General features: G+C 34.5%; 1 protein-coding gene across 1 annotated transcript in view; it reads left to right on the top strand.

Moving 5' to 3' along the window:
* Prex2 (phosphatidylinositol-3,4,5-trisphosphate dependent Rac exchange factor 2) overlaps positions 1–18,412 on the top strand; it is a 271,955-nt gene that overhangs the window by 180,957 nt on the left and 72,586 nt on the right. Inside the window, exons 32-34 of the mRNA XM_015485816.2 lie at positions 3,627–3,844; positions 6,738–6,840; positions 13,103–13,246. Coding sequence (XP_015341302.1) covers positions 3,627–3,844; positions 6,738–6,840; positions 13,103–13,246 — 465 coding nt within the window. The remainder of the gene's footprint in view (positions 1–3,626; positions 3,845–6,737; positions 6,841–13,102; positions 13,247–18,412) is intronic.

Genomic DNA, 18,412 nt, shown 5'->3' with positions numbered 1-18,412 from the left:
ATAGAGCACAATTTTTCATATATCTACTTGTATACAAAGTATATTCACACCATTCGTGTCGTCTTCATACATGTACTTAGAGTAGTGATGTCCATCTCATTCCACCATCTTTTATTTTTACCCCTTTGCCCCCTCCCCTTTGCCCCATTTAAAGTTTATCTAATCTTCCCATGTTCCCCCTCCCAACCCCACTATGAATCAGCCTCCTCGTATCAGAGAAAACATTTGGCATTTGTTTTTTTGGGATTGGCTAACTTCACTTAGGATTATATTCTCCAACCCCATCCATTTACCTGCAAATGCCATGATTTTATTCTCTTTTTCTTTGTTTATCATATTGTTTTTTCTACATTCAAGAATAAAACTGAGTACCTACTCAGTGTCAGGTACTGCTCTATTCTGGAGAAAGGGGAATCACAATCATAAGTCTACCCCATTTCACTTTAAGCGATTTAAATGATTTTAATCTCATTTATCTTTATTGAAGACCTAAGAAGTAAGAATGAACCCCATTTTACATATAAGGAGCCATGACCTAAGATCATGTGCTTTAAAGTGGGTAGTTATATAGAGATTATGTGCATCTAAAACCCATGAGCGTAACCCACAGGATACACCACTTCCTCTGGCCTTGGTGTAGTGATGATCCCCTGGAGGACATATATATGTAAATGGGCTTTCTGAATGCTATGTGGTCAGCCATCTACCAGGGATGCCCCTGGTGTGTGGTGACAAAAGAAGTTCAAGGTGCTTCATGGAAAGAAGGGAGGTTTCGCATAGGGAGACAGAATGTTCTAGTATTTCAATGAGTTTCAATAGTTCAGGGAGTTGACTTTTGAAGAAAGACTTAATGTTTGCTAGGTGGAGAGGACAGGACAGCCTGTTGCCAGAGGAAACCTAGAGAGAAAATATGGGCTGTAAAGTGCATTTAATAAGTATATTTGATGTTGAAGAATGTGGGGCAGTACTTTGTGACTCAGAGGACAGATCTGTGCACCCTCTGTTCTGGCAGCTTTCAGATCCATTGTTGAAGTAGGACAGAAGAAGTTGGACACCTGAGGAATTTTCAGGAAGCAGCTTTATTGATTGCAGTGTTCAGAGGTAGCTCTTGCCTAAGAATTCTTACTTTGAAGGAAGATTTTGGAAATTCTTTGAACTTTATACCCAGGGGGAAGAGGGGTCTGGAGACTTACATAAAATTTTTTCTTCTTTCATTGAATTCTCATGACCAGTATCCAAACTTGGACTTCTCTATACCTCAAGTGTATTGGTGCAATGTTTGATTCCTGTGGGGCATTCAGGGTTAAACATTCGAATTAATGAATGAATACAGAATTATCAACTTTTGCCTATTGGCAAGGCTAGTGAACATTAATTGAAATCAGTTCCAATTCAGTAATAAGGTTGAGTGAAAATTTCAATTTGTCTTAACTACATGTAAGGAGTAGTATAACATCTATATATTCTTTTTAACATTAAAAAAAGAAGTAGTTTGAGAATTTCTTCTCAAACACAATTTAGAGATAATTATTTCTACTCATGGCCAAGTTAAACCTGGGGGTCTCCGCTAAAGCTCACAATGGAACCAGAGCCCTCCTTCTCTAGACTCTGGCTTCCCACTCTTGATATCAGGAATTTCTTTCAAATTATATTTTTATTAAATTATTTTCAAGTTATAAGAGAACATTTCTGCAAAGCTTCTGAAATAGTTTTAAAATCTCACTCAGAATTTCTGCTCTAGTATAGGACAACTGAAAAGTAAGAATGTAAAAAGAAGAGCAAGGGAAATTTTTACTTCTTTGGTTTCTTAGATCTCAGTACTCTAGCTGCACATTTGAACTAACAAGCTATATGAATTTCCTTCCTAAGTCCAACTAAATCCAAAGATTTTAGGAACACAGAGGATTAATTAATACATTTTCATTTTATTTATTTATTAGCTCCTTTGGTTTGTTATTTCCATTTACTCATTTTGTAAACATTTATTGAATACCTACTCTTTATAGAAATTGTACCCAACAAAATAGGCATTTTTTTTTTGATAATTGAGAATTCGAAAATACTAATTCCTAGTTTAGACATTTTTGTATTTTTTTACCTGCAAAACACTCTTTCCCATCTGGTAGCAAGGAACACATGGTTTAGAACCACTTAAGGGAAATGTCTAACATATGTGGGTTGCATTAGGAAGGTGAATCGTATGGAACTGCCGTTTATATACTTCAAAATGCCGTTCAATATACTAAAGGAATATTTTTAACGGTTAATGCATTTCTAATAAAAATTTCTGGAGTGTTACTCTAGAATTTCTAGGTATTACTAATGATGAAACTGAATAAAATTCACCACAGATACGTTATGTGTACACTTGCTTTTCGTGGTTATTAAAAACAGATGTTCAGGGTTCTTGGTAAACATCTTAAAATTATGTCTCTTTGTCAATAATTCAAGAACTTGGCACTGAGTAAGGCAGTATTTATCTCAGTTATACACAAATATTGACAATGCTTCTTTGTTCAAGAAGGTTCTATAAGCCCTTGAAATATTCAATATACTTTTGGGAGATTATTTTTCCCTGTGTTTTTCTTCTAGTATGTGTGATTTTTCAATGTGCATAATGTTTGGCTTGATGTTTATACAGGTCGTATATATGTGTTTACCCAGAGACACAAAGTCTGGATAAGTTTCTTTTCATTTGAAAGAAAACTAGCTCAAGAATGGCAATTCACAGAGCAGACATGCCATCAAATGGGTCACCCAAAAATCCAGTCAAATGCAGGAAAAGGCTTCTATATCTAAGATATAAGTGTATATATGTGTTTGTATCTTGAAGTAAAAATCAGTTCATGGTAAAACTGTAAATCTGATACTTTTGTCAAACATATGTAAGAATTTGTCTCCTATATATTTGACCATATTTGTAACTGATGGACTAACTGGATTCAGGAGATACAGATTTGCTTATTCATACAAATAATTGAATAGCAAATAATCTTTGCTCATATGCACTATGCACTAATATTAGGATAGGTTTAGTAGATAATTATTTTTTAAATGATATTAATAACATCATATTTTAACAAAGGCAAATTGTGTCCCACAGGTAAAGAAAATATAGATAAATGAACCCTATTTTTTCTCACATTTTATAAAACAATTTAACGATTGCAGAATAAAGTCACAATATAAATTTTATAAAGGAATTTTAATATTCCTAACTTTTTTTGGTGTTTAAAATTTGCCAAAAAACATATTTGGTAAAATGTGTGTGTTCATTAATAGAGTTCAAATTCAGTTTTCCCTTGGCATGAGTTTGATGGAAAGATGTAATACCGGTAGACAGGTATGATCGTGCTTGCCTGTAAATCCCAGCTATTCAAGAGTCTGAGGCAGGAGGTTGGCAAGTTCAAGGCCAGCCTGAGCAACTTAATGAGACCCTGTCTCAAAATAAAAAAATACAAAACGCTGGGGATGTAGCTCATTGGTAGAGTGCTTCTGAGTTCAATCAACAGTACAGGGAAAAAAAGATGAAATACCCGTCATTGCAAAGTAGATGCTTAATGTATTCATTTTCTCCATCTGTGACATTTTTTTCAAAGCTGTCATTGTGTTCTCTTAACTCACAGTCAGTCAGACACAGCTCCGGAGAGACATGGTTTTCTGCCAAAGTCTAGTGGCCACCGTCTGTGCCTTCTCTGAGCAGCTCATGGCAGCCTTAAACCAGATGTTTGACAACAGCAAGGAAAATGAGATGGAGACATGGGAAGCCAGCAGAAGGTGGCTGGACCAGATAGCAAATGCAGGTGTTCTCTTTCACTTTCAGTCACTTCTGTCACCAAACTTGGTAAGGAATCACACGACTCTGTCTACATCAACTGTAAGCTACATTATTGCATGTTCCCAAATATGAAGTGGTTAGTCATTTCCCACACATTCTCTCCTTCGTTAGTACATCAGCTGCCATTAGCTACTTTATATAAGGTCACATTTTCCCATGGTCATTCAAGTTTTAATAAATATGTAAAATATATTCCTTTTTTTTTCCTGATTTTTAAATCTCTTTTCTGTGGCTGCTGAGAGCTGAGAATGCCTCCATGTGCTACAGCTTCTTCTGTCCCTAAGCACTGACTAAAAATGGTCATCAGGAAAAAGAGGTTCTTTCTACTGTAATTCCCTTATCTAGTCCAGAAGAAACAGCCCACTGTGAAATCCGAATTCCCATTAAGATTGATAATCAGGAGAATACTTCATAGAGGAGCTCAGACAAGTCACATGCATGTGTGCTGTCTGATGATCTGTTTAGAATTTGCATGTGTTAAAAGAAATTGTGGTTTTTCTGTATCACATTTGCCCTGTTGAATCTAAGAGCCCTGTGCTAACTGCAATAGAATTGGCCATGTGTGTGCATCCACACTGGATATGAAGAAAGTATTTTGAAATATTTGAAAAATAAAACCGTGCTAAATTTGGAGGTTTTTTTTTCACATGTACTTTCTGTGATTGTGATAGTGATCATGATGTTTAAAGGCAAAAATGTTCACTTTTACATATGAATCTCAGGTGCGTGTTAAAAGGGATTATGATTTTCAGTAGGAAATCCTATTTCATTCATTAAAGCATACATAGAAAATGTAGCTACTAAGTAACAAGGTTGAGTTTTAAAATAAATATGTATGAAGTTATACATAAAAATAATGCTTTGGGTGATGTTGAGTGTAACAAGGTGATTGCTGAACTGCACAGTTATAGGAGATTCTGGAATAATGGGGAAAGAAGTCCATCTCAGTGTACTTCAAAGTAACTAAGTAGATTCTTTGAAAAGAATCTGTGCACTCCATGTGGGTGATTTATTTTTATTTATTTGTGGTACTGGAGGACTGAACCAAGGACCTTGTGCTTGCTAGGTATCTATTCTTCACTGAGCTACATTCCCAGCCCTTTTTATTTTCTTTTGAGATAATTTCACTAGGTTGCTCAGGCTGGCCTCAAACTTGCAATCCTTTTATGTCTAACCCTCCCAAGTAGGTAGATTACAGGTGATTGATTTTTTTATTTGGTTAATTTGAAATAAAGCATTTTTGGAAAAGTGTTTTAAAACAAAATAAAAATTAGTCATTGTTTGTCAAATGTAAATTAATTTCTGATAGGAAGCTCACTTCCTAGCACATTAAATATTTGTTAAATGAACGAGTAAATGAATGAGATTTATTATTCTCTTTACTTTAAAACTCTCATCATCTAATCAGATGTTGCTTCTTTTAAAGCAAAACTTAATTTTATTTGCATTCTCGAGGATTAGGAGAAAATTTTACAATCATATAACTAAGCAATGACCTAGTCTACAATACACGAAGGACCCTTATAACTCAACAGTAAAAAGACAAATGACCCAGTTTAAAATTGGGCAAAGGATTTGAAATGGCAATAAAAACATGAAAACATGATCACCATCATTAGCCATTGGGGAAATGCAACTCAAACTATGAAGAAAGATTACATCACCTGTGCTATGGATATGGTTGTAATCCATAAGACAGATAATAACAAGTGATGGTGAGGATATGGACAGACTGTGATCCTCATAAATTGGTCATGAGAATATGAAATAGCATAACTATTGGGAACACAGTTTGCCAGTTCCTCAAAATGGTAAACATAGAGTTTCTGTATTATCCAGAAATTCTACCCCTAGGTAATACCCAAGAGTGCAAAGGTAACAATTTTCTCAACCTATTTGCGTCTGTATTGTACTTCTTTGAAATCTGGGGTTGCCTTACTGATTGTTTTTCATACAATGAAAATTTCTTATCACCTCCTTTACCCTCTACAAATGTTGTACCAAAATATGGTAAGAGCTTATACTAACATATTAAACTGTTGTTTAAAACATGTAGTGTTAGTTGTTTAAAAGATTTGTATACATCATTAAGGGAATTTTTAAAAGTTTTGTGTGGTAAGGTTAATTATATTTTCATTATGAGACTATTAAAAGACCCTGTAGAGAATGCATTAAACTGCTAATAAGAAGACCAAAATCTGATAGCATGGTGATATTGCTAAGAGTCACACTGATATGATAAGTATATCTGGCCTTAGATGCCAAAGCTTGAAAATTATAAGTTGTAAGAATGAGACAAATGGTTAAAAGAAATTGGATCAGATATTCACAAGATTCTAGACTAAATCTCCATAAAAACAGTTAAGCGAAAATAATTCTTGCCCCCAAGCTCTTTGCGAGACAGATATATATACCTATGTGGAAATTGCTTTTATCACAGTTCTAATAAACAGAAAATTGAACAGTGAATAAATTATCCCATTATAAAATAGGGTAGCTGTTATATAATGTGATTTTAAAATAAAATTATACTTTTGCTTGTCAGCTGTTATTTTTATGAGACTTTAGAAACTAAGAGTCAAATGTCATGCTCTGTGAATTTATTTGTAAATGAAATCAACATGATTACAGTCTAGCTACAAAATAGGCTGAAAAAAATGTGTGTATAACCATTTAAACAACAGAAAATGAAAAAATATAAAATCATAAAAGGAATGTATAACTTTCTGGAACTTGTTAATTTCATTTTGGTCAGGAAGGTCTTAAGGATGGATTGATAATATTTTGCATGTAAATGAAGCACAAATTAAGCTTATGTTTCATCTAGATTTACATTATGTCATGACATTTTACATTACATTGCATTCTGTTTTGTCATATTGTTTTTCTTTCTTTGTAGACCGATGAACAAGCCATGCTAGAAGATACACTGGTTGCACTATTTGATTTGGAAAAGGTTTCATTTTACTTTAAACCATCAGAAGAGGAACCACTGGTTGCAAGTAAGTAATTATGTGTTTGTAGAATTTCTTCAGCACCAGACAATAGCATATGCTATATCTTTGATATTAATATCTTGTATAGTTACTTTATGAATTGAAGGATTGAAAAGCCCCCTTTTGGTTTAGCAATTTTCTATCACTAAACCTGACAAAAGCCAGTAATTTAGAAGGTATACATTCAGAAAAGTAGCAATAGCTACAGTTTAATGTTCACATTTTCTAGTTTTTGCAAGTCATGATCATTCATATACTGTTTCAACATTGTCATGCATTGGTTTAAAACGAATTTATCAGTTCAAGGAATCTTCCATAGTTTGCTTTTTTTGTGTGTGTGCCTCCTTATTTTTTCATAAGTGTGAGGACCCCCCCCTCCCCACGATATGATAAAGATTTAAGCTCCTTCAGGCTGGAAGAGATTATTTTTCACCTTTTTTTAAGGTCTAGTACAATTAATAGGGACTCAGTAGAGGCTCACTGAATCCATGATCTTATTTAGGAATGATAATTATTCTTTCATTTGTTTAACACAAGTTTCTTGAATGCCTACTTCTGGCCAAGAATTTTCTAGGTGTTAGACTCAAGAGAACTAAATTATTGTAGCTCATTGGATTTATGTTCAAGTGGAGAAAGACAATAATAAGCCAAATGAACAAGTTGATTTTATAATGAATTAGAAGGTAATAATAAAAGGGAATAAAGGAAAAAGATGAATGGGTAGATGAGAAGTCACAAAGAATAGGGCAGTGAGTGAAGCCTTATTAAGGAGAACAGAGCCCTGACAGGGTGGAGGGTACAAGTCATGCAGATATTGGGAGCGGGGTGTCCCACACACATTGGACTCCAAGGTGGGAATGTATGTGGCGTGCTCTCAGATGAGCAAGCAGGCCTGCATGGGTATAGGAGAGCAAATGAGAGGATCAGAGAGAGAGAGAGCAGACCATGCAGTACTCATCACTCCCTGGGAAGAGGTTTGCCTTTCCAACCAAACCATTGAGAACAACAGGATTTGGCTTTACATAGTAAAAGGCTGCCTCTGGCTGCTGTGTTGAATAGACTATTCCCTGGACTAGGACAGAAGTCCAGGGAAGAGTTAGCTACACACTGAATGACTAGGGTGAGAGATCATGGTGACTTGGCCTCAAAGATAGCTGTAGAGATGGCAAAAAAAAAAAGAAAAAGAAAAAGAAAAAAAAATGTCAGTGCTGTTTATATTATTTTAAGAAAGTAGAGAGAAAACAAAACTAAAGTTGTGTTTCTAACAGTGGACAAGAGAATCAGAACATGATGTACAAAGCTGGAAATGCAGGTTATATTCAAGAGAGAATATGACAAGGGGCATTATTTGAACCAATTGTGTGATCATCTGTGAATATATATATAGAATAGAATGTATTTTTGTTTACTTCAGTAGCATAGGCACACTTTTGTTGAAGGCAGAGATGACTATGATTTTTTGATCTAATATGTTTTTAAAGTTTTGCCTGATGAACTATAAGCTCACAGAAGTACTGTTTTCTGTGTTTCTAATGTGACTTTATTGGCAAGGGGTCTGTGGAGCCGTGGAAGAAAGAATATCATATGCTTGATAAAACACTTACTTGTTATAAACCCACTGTAAGAGCTTTAACACTGGCACGTTGGAACATGTGTTAAATATTAAAGGTAACCGAGAAGATGGAAGTAATGGTTGTATATGAATGTAGCTGTACCTGTAACAAGCTTTGTAATACATATTCAGCAATATATGTTTGTGTGTATTTCCTCAAAGCACTATCTTGACTTGTGAAAACAGTTCTCTAAGGTAGAGCTAGTTTCAATGCTACATGAGTAAATATTCCAAGCAAATCTCAAAAAGTGATGATAAGAACGTAGTTCTCATTTTATGTTGGCTCAAGAGAGTAGAGAATTATTCAAAACCCAGGGGTCGTCAAGTCCTATGTAAGTAGTATAAGGAAACTAGAGTTTTATCATTCATTGCACAGTTTCACGTTTCTATACACGTAGAAACAGAGGAGTTAGATGGACTAATAAATTCTGCATCATGCAAATGGATAGTAATGGACTGCTTGTCTGTGAAAGGAGTAGTGGGTACAGAAAAGAGGAAGCATAAAGGTATAAAGAAACAATTGACTTTGACCTTGAGAAACCTGAGTTGAAATCCTGGCTCCATTTTCATCTGCAAACATGAGAACGTTAGCTTCCCCTAACTCACAATGTTGAGAGGCTGAAATAAGATAGTATTTCAAATCCTCTAGCATCATATGTGGCTCACTGTAGTACTCAGTTAAGTGTTTAAGTCTCTCCTTACTTTATTTCCCTGACTTTTTTTCCCCCAAAAGCTATATTTATAGCTTCACCAATAGTTTTATTTTTGTATTAGAGAATTATAAAATTTAGAAGAATTATGGCATGCCAAGCATTATGAAAAGAATTATGGCATGCCAAGAAGTCTAGATTGAAGACATCTTATTTTTATTGAGGAAATAATTTTTAAACACACACACACTCAACCACCACCACCACCACCACCATCACCACCACTACCACCAAGTGCTGCGCTAAGTTCTAGGAATATAATGATAATAAAACAAGTCCTTATTGGCCTGGAGCTTAGAGACTAGTGAAAGACACAAAGGAATAAATGGGCACTTTGCCACTTCAGTGATAAGGAAAGTATCACTGAAATATAGTGAAGGAGGAATATACTAGCCAAATGATTAGATTGTATAGAATTAAATTTATTTTGTGGAAAGTCTGCATTTTTTAAAAGAAATACTGATAGCAATTCTTCTCCTTTTCAATGGTGAAACAGATAATTTTATAATAATTAATTTCTAGGTGTTTTGGTCAACTTTCCATCTCTGTGACGGATATACCCTAGAAGAACAACTTTGAGGAGGAAGTTTACTTTGGCTCACAGTTTCAGAGGTCTCAATCCACGATCTATCAACTCCATAGTTCTGGGCTCAAGATGAGTCAGAACATCGTAGTGGAAGGGTGTGGTGGAGGAAGGAAGCTCAGGGCATGACAGCCAGAAAGCAGCGAGGAAGAGACCTCTGCTCACCAGGGACAAAGTGTAAACCCTAAAGCCACATCTCTAGTGACCTATTTCTTCCAGCCATACCCTACCTACCTACCTCTTCAGATATTGCTCAACTTATCCATATAAGTGGATTAATCCACTGATAAGGTTATAGCTCTAATTATCTAATAATTTAACCTCTGCACATTCTTACATTGTCTCACCATGAGCTTTCGGAGCTCATCTCCTATCCAAACCATAACACTAGGAGAAAGAATATTTTTGAGCCCCTACTATGCCTGTATGGGCCAAGCACCATGCCTGGAGATGTAGATATGATGAATTAGACATTTTTTTATTCATTTTATTATTGTCCTGGAGGATCATCCAGATGTTCTCCTTCTTCATAATATGACTACTTTATATATTATCCGTTAGGTGACAGCCTAGTTGGGAGACATGAATAAGATATCAATTACAAAGATAGGACTCTGATAAATCCTATGAAGGAAATAGCATATATATATAAAGAAAAAGAATAAGATAGGGTGAGGTGGTCCTTTAAATGGTAACCAGAGAAGGCTTTATATACAAGGAGTTTTTAAACTGAGAACTGTAGGATGAAAAAGATCCAACCCTTTTTGAGAGTTTTCAAAGTCAAAAGACTTATCAAACTGACTGGCCCACTCAGTGGTTGGGTGCCACGTTTGCGGAGATGGGATGGCACTGTTTGTTGAAATTCATCTAAGGGTCATTCCTTCCATTGATCTGACCACACAACTTTTCCATATTAAAAAAAAATGGTTTTGAACTTTTATCATTAATCCTAATGACAGGGTTTGTTTTTCACCATAGATAAATTGCCACAAGTAAAAGCCAATAATTTTCAAAAGTGTTTTTGAAAAGTTTTTTTTTAATTGTTGAGTTTTATATATTCTTTGTATATTTTGGATGACAGTCCTTTATCAAATGTGTCTTTTGAAATATTTTCTCCTAGTCTGTTGCTTCTCATTCTGTTGACATTATTTTTAGACATTATTTTTACAAAACAGAAGTTTTAAATTTTAATGAAGGCCTCTTTTCAGTTCTTTTATTGATTATTCTGTTGGTTTTGTTTAAAATGGAATCACCATATACAGGATCATGCAGATGTTCTCCTATACCATCTTCTAGGATTTATGTAGTTCTGCATTTCACTTTTAGATCTCTGATCCATTTTGAGTTAATTTTGTGAAGGCAGTAAGCTCAGTGACTAGATTCTGCAAGTAGATGTTTACTTGTTCCAGAACCATTTTTTAAAAAAGACTATGTTCATTCCATCATTTTACTTTTAGTCTTTTCTTCAAAGATAAATTGTCTGTGTTTACATGACTCTGTTTTAGGGCTTTCTGTTTCTGGGTTTCATTTTTTCTATTCTTTGTCAATATCACACTATCTTGATTTCTGTAGCTTTGTAGAAATCCTGATTCCAGGTACTGTCTGTCCTCCAATTTTATTCTTAAATAATGTGTTGGCTACTCCTTTTAACCTTTAAAATCATTTTGTCAGTTTCCATGAAATAACTTGGAAGTTTGATCATGTATTGCATTAAAGCAATAGATCAAGTTGGAAAGAAATGATATCTTGACATTATTAAGTCTTCTAACCATGGACATGGGGTAGTTCTTTTTTAAAATTTTTTTAAATTTTATTTATTCTGATTTGTTATACATGATGGCAGAATGCAATTCATTTCATATTACACATATAGAGCACATGTTTTCAAGACACTGGTTGTGCACAAAGTATTTTCACACCATTCGTGTCTTATACATGTACTTAGAGTACTAATGTCTAACTCATTCCACCATCATTCCTACCACTTTGCCCCCTCCCTTCTCCTCCTTCCGGTTTGCCCTATCTAAAGTTCCTTCATTCCTCCCATGCTCCCCCCACACCCCATCACCATTATTAGTCAGTGTTAATGTTGATACCAGTGAGTATTCAATGAATGAAATTTAACATAACTTAAACTATATATGACAATATATGAAAGGAGAGCTGGAAGATACAAATATTTAGTATGTATATAAATCTATGTTTTCTTCATTGTCCATACATCATTTATTCTTTATTTTAGAAACCAGGAAAAAAAGAAAAGATTTTCCCAATCATTAAAATGCTATTCATTTGCAACCCCTTCACCAAGAAACTTTCTCTCTTTCCTAAACTTATGCCTTTTTATCTATCTTTCTTTTTTTTTTTTAAAGTAACAAAAATACAATATTCATTATTAGGTGGCATAAAAGAGATTTGTAAAGGTTCATGTAATATCTCCTTTATTGATAAGAAGAAGCAAATAGATAAATTTAGTAAGGATTTTGGAATCTATGATCATAGATGCCATTTGACCTTGAACTCTAGTTTTATTTTATTCGTATTTCAAGAAGCAGGTTAGAAGTAACAAATATTGAATTAACAACATGTATTAAATGCCTACTACATTTAGCCCTTGATTTCTAACAAGATAGTTTGACTATTTTAGCTTTTTAGGAAGATTTTCACATTCTTTTATAATGAGGTGTAAATATTTGTCATGGATTAAATCATAAAATGAAGAGGAATTATGATAGCATTGTTAAAACTTATAGCATTTCAGCTTTTCAAATAGTTGATTTTTTTAAGTACTTAAATTTGGGATCTTTGGAAGTAGCTACAATTTGGACAGATAATTTCAAATGACTGTAGAGTATCAGTAGAGGATGATTTATTTTTGATCTGGTGCTCAGGGAATGGAGCTGACAAAACCCATGCTAATTTTGTTAATGGTTGCTATGTACTCAATTCCTTGCATACTACTTAAAAAATATACCCCAAGGTCTCATTTTGCCTCAAATATGAATGAGGCAGCTGCCCTGGGAGATTTTGAATCCAAGCCATGTGTAGCTAAACTCCTCATCTAGTTAAGTGAGACATCTGGTATGTCAAAGTATAATGAAGTTTCCTATTACAAATTTTTATATGTGGTACAGTCATAAATCGGTTGTTTTAGCTAATGAGAATCTGGTTCAGTACACTTTTACTGAACAATATATTATGTCTAACCTGAACTTGATACGCGTGAACACTTTTAATGTATTACTTACTAGTAATTATCAGGATTCTTTGTAAAGATTAAAAATACCTGCCTTAAATAATCCAAATTTCCTATATAGCATATTCTGAGCTTAGAAAGTAATATAACATTCATTGTCCTTTTAGATGTTCCTTTTACATATCAAGTGGAAGGAAGCCGGCAAGCTCTGAAGGTTTATTTCTACATTGATAGTTACCATTTTGAACAACTGCCCCAAAGGTTGAAAAATGGAGGAGGGTTTAAAATTCATCCTGTTCTTTTTGCACAAGGTAAACTTTTCCTTTGTATGCTTCATAGACTAAATTATTTGCTGTTTATCAATTTTTAAAATTAATTTTAACAATCAAGATTTTTTTCCATTAATTTGAAAATTCTTATAGTATTTAGGTAATATATTTGCTTCAGGGAATACTTACTGTGGGAAGGAATCATCTGTGATTTAAATATTTATCAAATAGGATTATAGCATTACTTATAAGGGATAAATAAGACAAGTTGTTCAAACAAATAATGGTAAATCTAATAAGGTTAAATAATCTTGCTTAGTTAAGTGGAACTATGGTAAAGTCATTAAAATTGTATGTTTAGAATATATTATGAGAGAAGATGTTTGATAATATGATGCATGCAGATTATTTTTACATATTTTAATCTCAAATCTTTGATTTATGTATGTGTAAAGGCACATGTATGCTAAATGTTTTTCTCATCTTTGGGTAATTTAATTGATAGTTTTTTTGAAAGTCATTATGTCAATTCTTTTATCAAGAAATAAGTATTCCTGACTTTTTAAAAAAAATAAATATGAGTGTCAACTGTGGTAGAAGAAGTCAAGAGTAGCATGAGTAAGATGCTTGCCACAGACTAGGTCTCTGGGGAAGATCCTGAATCTTTCTTTTGTGATGCCCAAAAAGAATCAGAAATTCAAATTATTATGTAGTTTCTTTTAATTTAGGATCCCCACCACCCTCTAAAATATGCATATTGTTGTCATAAGATTATATCAACCTCTCTGATTGATATCATAGGGAATTTTAAATATTTTAAATTTTTAAGTGCTTCATTGGTTTTGCTGTGGAATTTTAATGTTCTTATAAAAAATGAGAAGAGGAGAAAAGTAGAATCAATCTATATGACTAAAGAATGGACATGTGTGTTAAGTCTAAATTCCCTACCATGTGAAAGTTTTGTTTTGTGCTACATACATATTATTTTAGAACTTCAAATACTAAGTGATAGATTACCTTCCTTCAGTTGTTATAGTTTGAAACTGCAATTGACTAGACAGATCCTTGGAAAGAATACATTTATGTAGAAGACATTCTCAGTGAAGTTGTTAGGGGGTATTTTCATTTCTTTTCAGAGGACCATGATTTATTGGTAGACTCTGTGCAGGTAATAAAGATTCTGGAATGAAAAGGAATACAAAAGAAGAAGAAACAATGGGAAAAAGACCCTTGGAGATATATTAGAATAATTTAACCTTAAATATGTAAAAAAAAAAAACAAACCCTTACTGGGATAGATAATTTAAGAAGACAGTGTTCTGAAATGTTAACTTTTTAAAGGTTTAATTAGGGCTTATAGTTGCTAACGATTCTTCATGTATTTTTCTCTTTTTAAAAATTTTGTCTTTGAAATAATTACTGATATGACAGATGGCACTAAGCATATTTTTTTTCAAAAATCTTGCATTTGTGACACATAACACCTGAAATAACTGAATAATCATACCCAATAGCAAATGTACAAAGGAAAATGATTATTTTGCAAGCAGCCACTGTTTTACAATTTTGGCAAGAGCCAATTTAAAAACAACCAACCCCTAAATATATAGTATTTGATGAATTTAATATCACTTTAAAAATGTAATTTAAGTAAAAACTATAATAAATATTAGGTTTTCATATTCTCAAAGCATCATAATTTGAAAAACGGTTTGAATAAGCAATACAGGAAACAATTCATGTAGTTGAGGTCATGGATAGGTAAAGATGGCTGGAAAACAGTTTGTGTCATTAAAAATCTGCCAGTGATAAGGCAGGCGTGGTGGCACATGCTTGTAATCATAGCTACTAGGGAGGATGAGGCAGAAACATCACAAGTTTAAGGCCATCCTGGGCAGCTGAGACCCTGCCTCATAATAAAAAAAGGCTGGAGATGTAGCTCAGTGGTGGAGCAATTCTCTAGCATGCACAAGGCCCTGAGTTCCATCCTCAGCATCTCAAAAAAAAAAAAAAAGAAAAAGAAAAAAAAGAAATATCTGCCATTGATGAAGTTGTTTATTTAAAAGGAATGCAAAATTTCTTTCTCCATCATAAAACTCACCTAAGGAATCTTGAGTAGCTCTCAGTACTTGCATTAAGGAGCAGCATAGGAAAACCAGATCTAATTTGAGTAATTGAAAGTAGAGATAAGTGGAAGAGATTCTAAATGGCACCTATTCCTGGATTGAAAGTTTATTTGAAGGGGTTCAGTTGTGTTTTTGTTGTTGTTCCAGTTAGTTATACATGACAGCAGATTGCATTTTGACTCGTTGTACACAAATGGAGCACAGCTTTTCATTTCTCTGGTTATACACGATGCAGAGTCACACCATTCATACAATCATACATGTACATAGAATAATAATGTCTGACTCATTTAGTTTAGTTTTTGTAGGTGTATATACATGGTTCTTCCCTAGGGAAAAAAAGTCAGATGAACGTGAAAATTTCCTGGGAAATTTATTAAAGCTTGCCTAAAGTTGTCTCTTCCCACCCACATCCTGCGTGGGCAGTGGAAGTGAAGGTTCCTCTTTGGTGGAGTTAGGGTGACTGCGAAATAAAGCTAAGAAAGAGAAAACAGTGAAAAAACCACAGGACACAGGAAATAATTTTAGAAAGCAAGGCCAGGACAGCTCTTTGACCTTAGGGGTCAAGCTTCCACACTGGAAAGAGAGTGAGAGCCAGCGTTTGCTTTATTTATATAGGGGAAACATCAAAGGTTTTCTGTAGAATGTTCTTCACCAATTAAGGTAGGAGTTGGGCTGTCCAGGTTCCAATGGGTTACACTCAACAAAAGTGGTCTTCCTAGCCTAGTGAAGACAGAGGTGCACTGCATAATCCATTGAGTGGGAGGAGCCACAAAATAGTTTGCAATGCCAAACCTAAATCTTCCTGGCTCAAGACCAAGTGAAGATGTTCAAATAACCTCAAATAATTTACGGAGGGAATTCCACAGTCTGTGATACCACAAATTTGGTGCAGAAGCAGCAAATGTATCATCTTCCTCCATTTTTCTTGCCTCCATAGAGGATTGGAAGGAGATGGACATTGTAGTTGATGGTGGACGTTGAGAGATGGAATTAACTGTAAGATCAGGAATTTCAGGGTTAGAGGTGAGCAAGATTGAATGTGAATGTATATTGCTGAGGAAAACAGGAATCCAGACAGATGAAAGTGATACATGTTTTGAAGGAAAGGCACACAGAGACAAGCAGACTGGAGAATGAGCACAAAGCATACCCTAAATTCTAGAATATGAAGGTCATATTAAAGCAATCTCCCACCTAATATTCATACAGGCTTTCCTACAGGTTAGAGAATTAATGCTGTTGGCAACCGTGAGCCTTTAGTGAGATAAAGCACATCATTACAACTGAATGAATTAAATTAAACCTGTCTCTCTCACCATGCACAAAACTCAACTCAAAGTGAATCAAGGACCTAGGAATTAGGCAATTCAGAGACCTTGTGCCTAATGGAAGAAAAAGTAGACATCAATCTCCATCATGTCGGATTAGGCCACAACTTCCTTAATAAGACTCCTATAGAGCAAGAATTAAAACCAAGAATCAATAAGTGGGATGGATTCAAACTAAAAAGCTTCTTCTCAGCAAAAGAAACAATCAGTGAGGTGAACAAAGAGCCTACAGAATGGGAGCAAATCTTTAACACATGCACATCAGAGCACTAATCTCTAGGATAGATAAAGCATTCAAAAACCTTTATACAAAAAAACAAATAACCCAATCAATAAATGGGCCAAGAAACTGAATAGATACCTCTCAGTAGAGGATATACAATCAATCAACAAACATATGAAAAAATGTTCGACATCTCTAGCAATTAGAGAAATGCAAATCAAAACTACTCTAAAATTTCACCTCACTCCAGTCAGAATAGCAGCTATCAAAAATACAAACAACAATAAATGTTGGTAAGGATGTGGGGTAAAAGGCACACTCATACATTGCTGTTGGGACTGCAAATTGGTGCAGCCAATATGGAAAGCTATATGGCAATTCCTTAGAAAACTTGGAATGGAACCACCATTTTATCCAGCTATCCCACTCCTCAGTGTATATCCAAAGGACTTAAAAACACTGTACAACAGGGACACAGCCACATTAATGTTTATAGCAGCACAGTTCACAGTAGCTAAACTGTGGAACCCACCCAGATGCCCTGCAGTAGATGAATGGATAGGGAAACTTTGGTATATATACATAATGGAACATTACTCAGCAATAAAAGAGAATAAAATTATGGCATTTTCAGGTAAATGGATGGAGTTGGAGAATATAATACTAAGTGAAGTAAGCCAATCCCCAAAAAACTAAGTGCTAAATGTCTTCTCTGATATAAGGATGTTGATTCATAATGGAGATGGGGGAGCATGGGAGGAATAGATTAACTTTAGATAGGAAAAGGGAAGGAAGACATAGGGAAGGGTCAAGGGGGTAGGAATGATGGTGGAATGAGTTCTACATCATTACCCTAAGTACATGTATGAAGATATGAATGGTATGTAAATACTTTGTTTATAACCAGTGACTTGAAAAAAACAAGCTCTATATGTGTAGTATGAAATGAATTGCATTCTGCCACATGTATAACAAATTAGAATAAATAAATCATTTAATAAAGAAAAAAAAAGAAATAGGAGCACAAGGAGGAGGCATATTTGGGTCCCTTCTTTCACCCACTTCCCACTAACTTATATGCATTGTCAGCTTTTCTTTTTTTTTTTATTGGTCATTCAAAACATTACAAAACTCTTGACATATCATATTTCATACATTCGATTCAAGTGGGTTATGAACTCCCATTTTTACCCCAAATACAGATTGCAGAATCACATCAACTACACATCCACATTTTTACATAATGCCATATTAGTAACTGTTGTATTCTGCTACCTTTCCTATCCTCTACTATCCCCCCTTCCCTCCTCTCCCATCTTCTCTCTCTACTCCATCTGTTGTAATTTAATTCTTTCTCGTTTTTTTCCCTTCCCCCTCAAATCCTCTTATATGTAATTTTGTATATCAATGAGGGTCTCCTTCCATTTCCATGCAATTTCCCTTTTCTCTCCCTTTCCCTCCCACCTCATGTCTCTGTTTAAAGTTGATCTTTTCCTCCTGCTCTTCCTCCCTGCTCTGTTCTTAGTTG

The sequence above is a fragment of the Marmota marmota genome, unplaced genomic scaffold, assembly GCF_001458135.2.
Source record: "Marmota marmota marmota unplaced genomic scaffold, marMar, whole genome shotgun sequence".
Lineage (NCBI taxonomy): Eukaryota > Metazoa > Chordata > Mammalia > Rodentia > Sciuridae > Marmota > Marmota marmota.
This window is presented reverse-complemented; position numbering and strand designations above follow the sequence as displayed.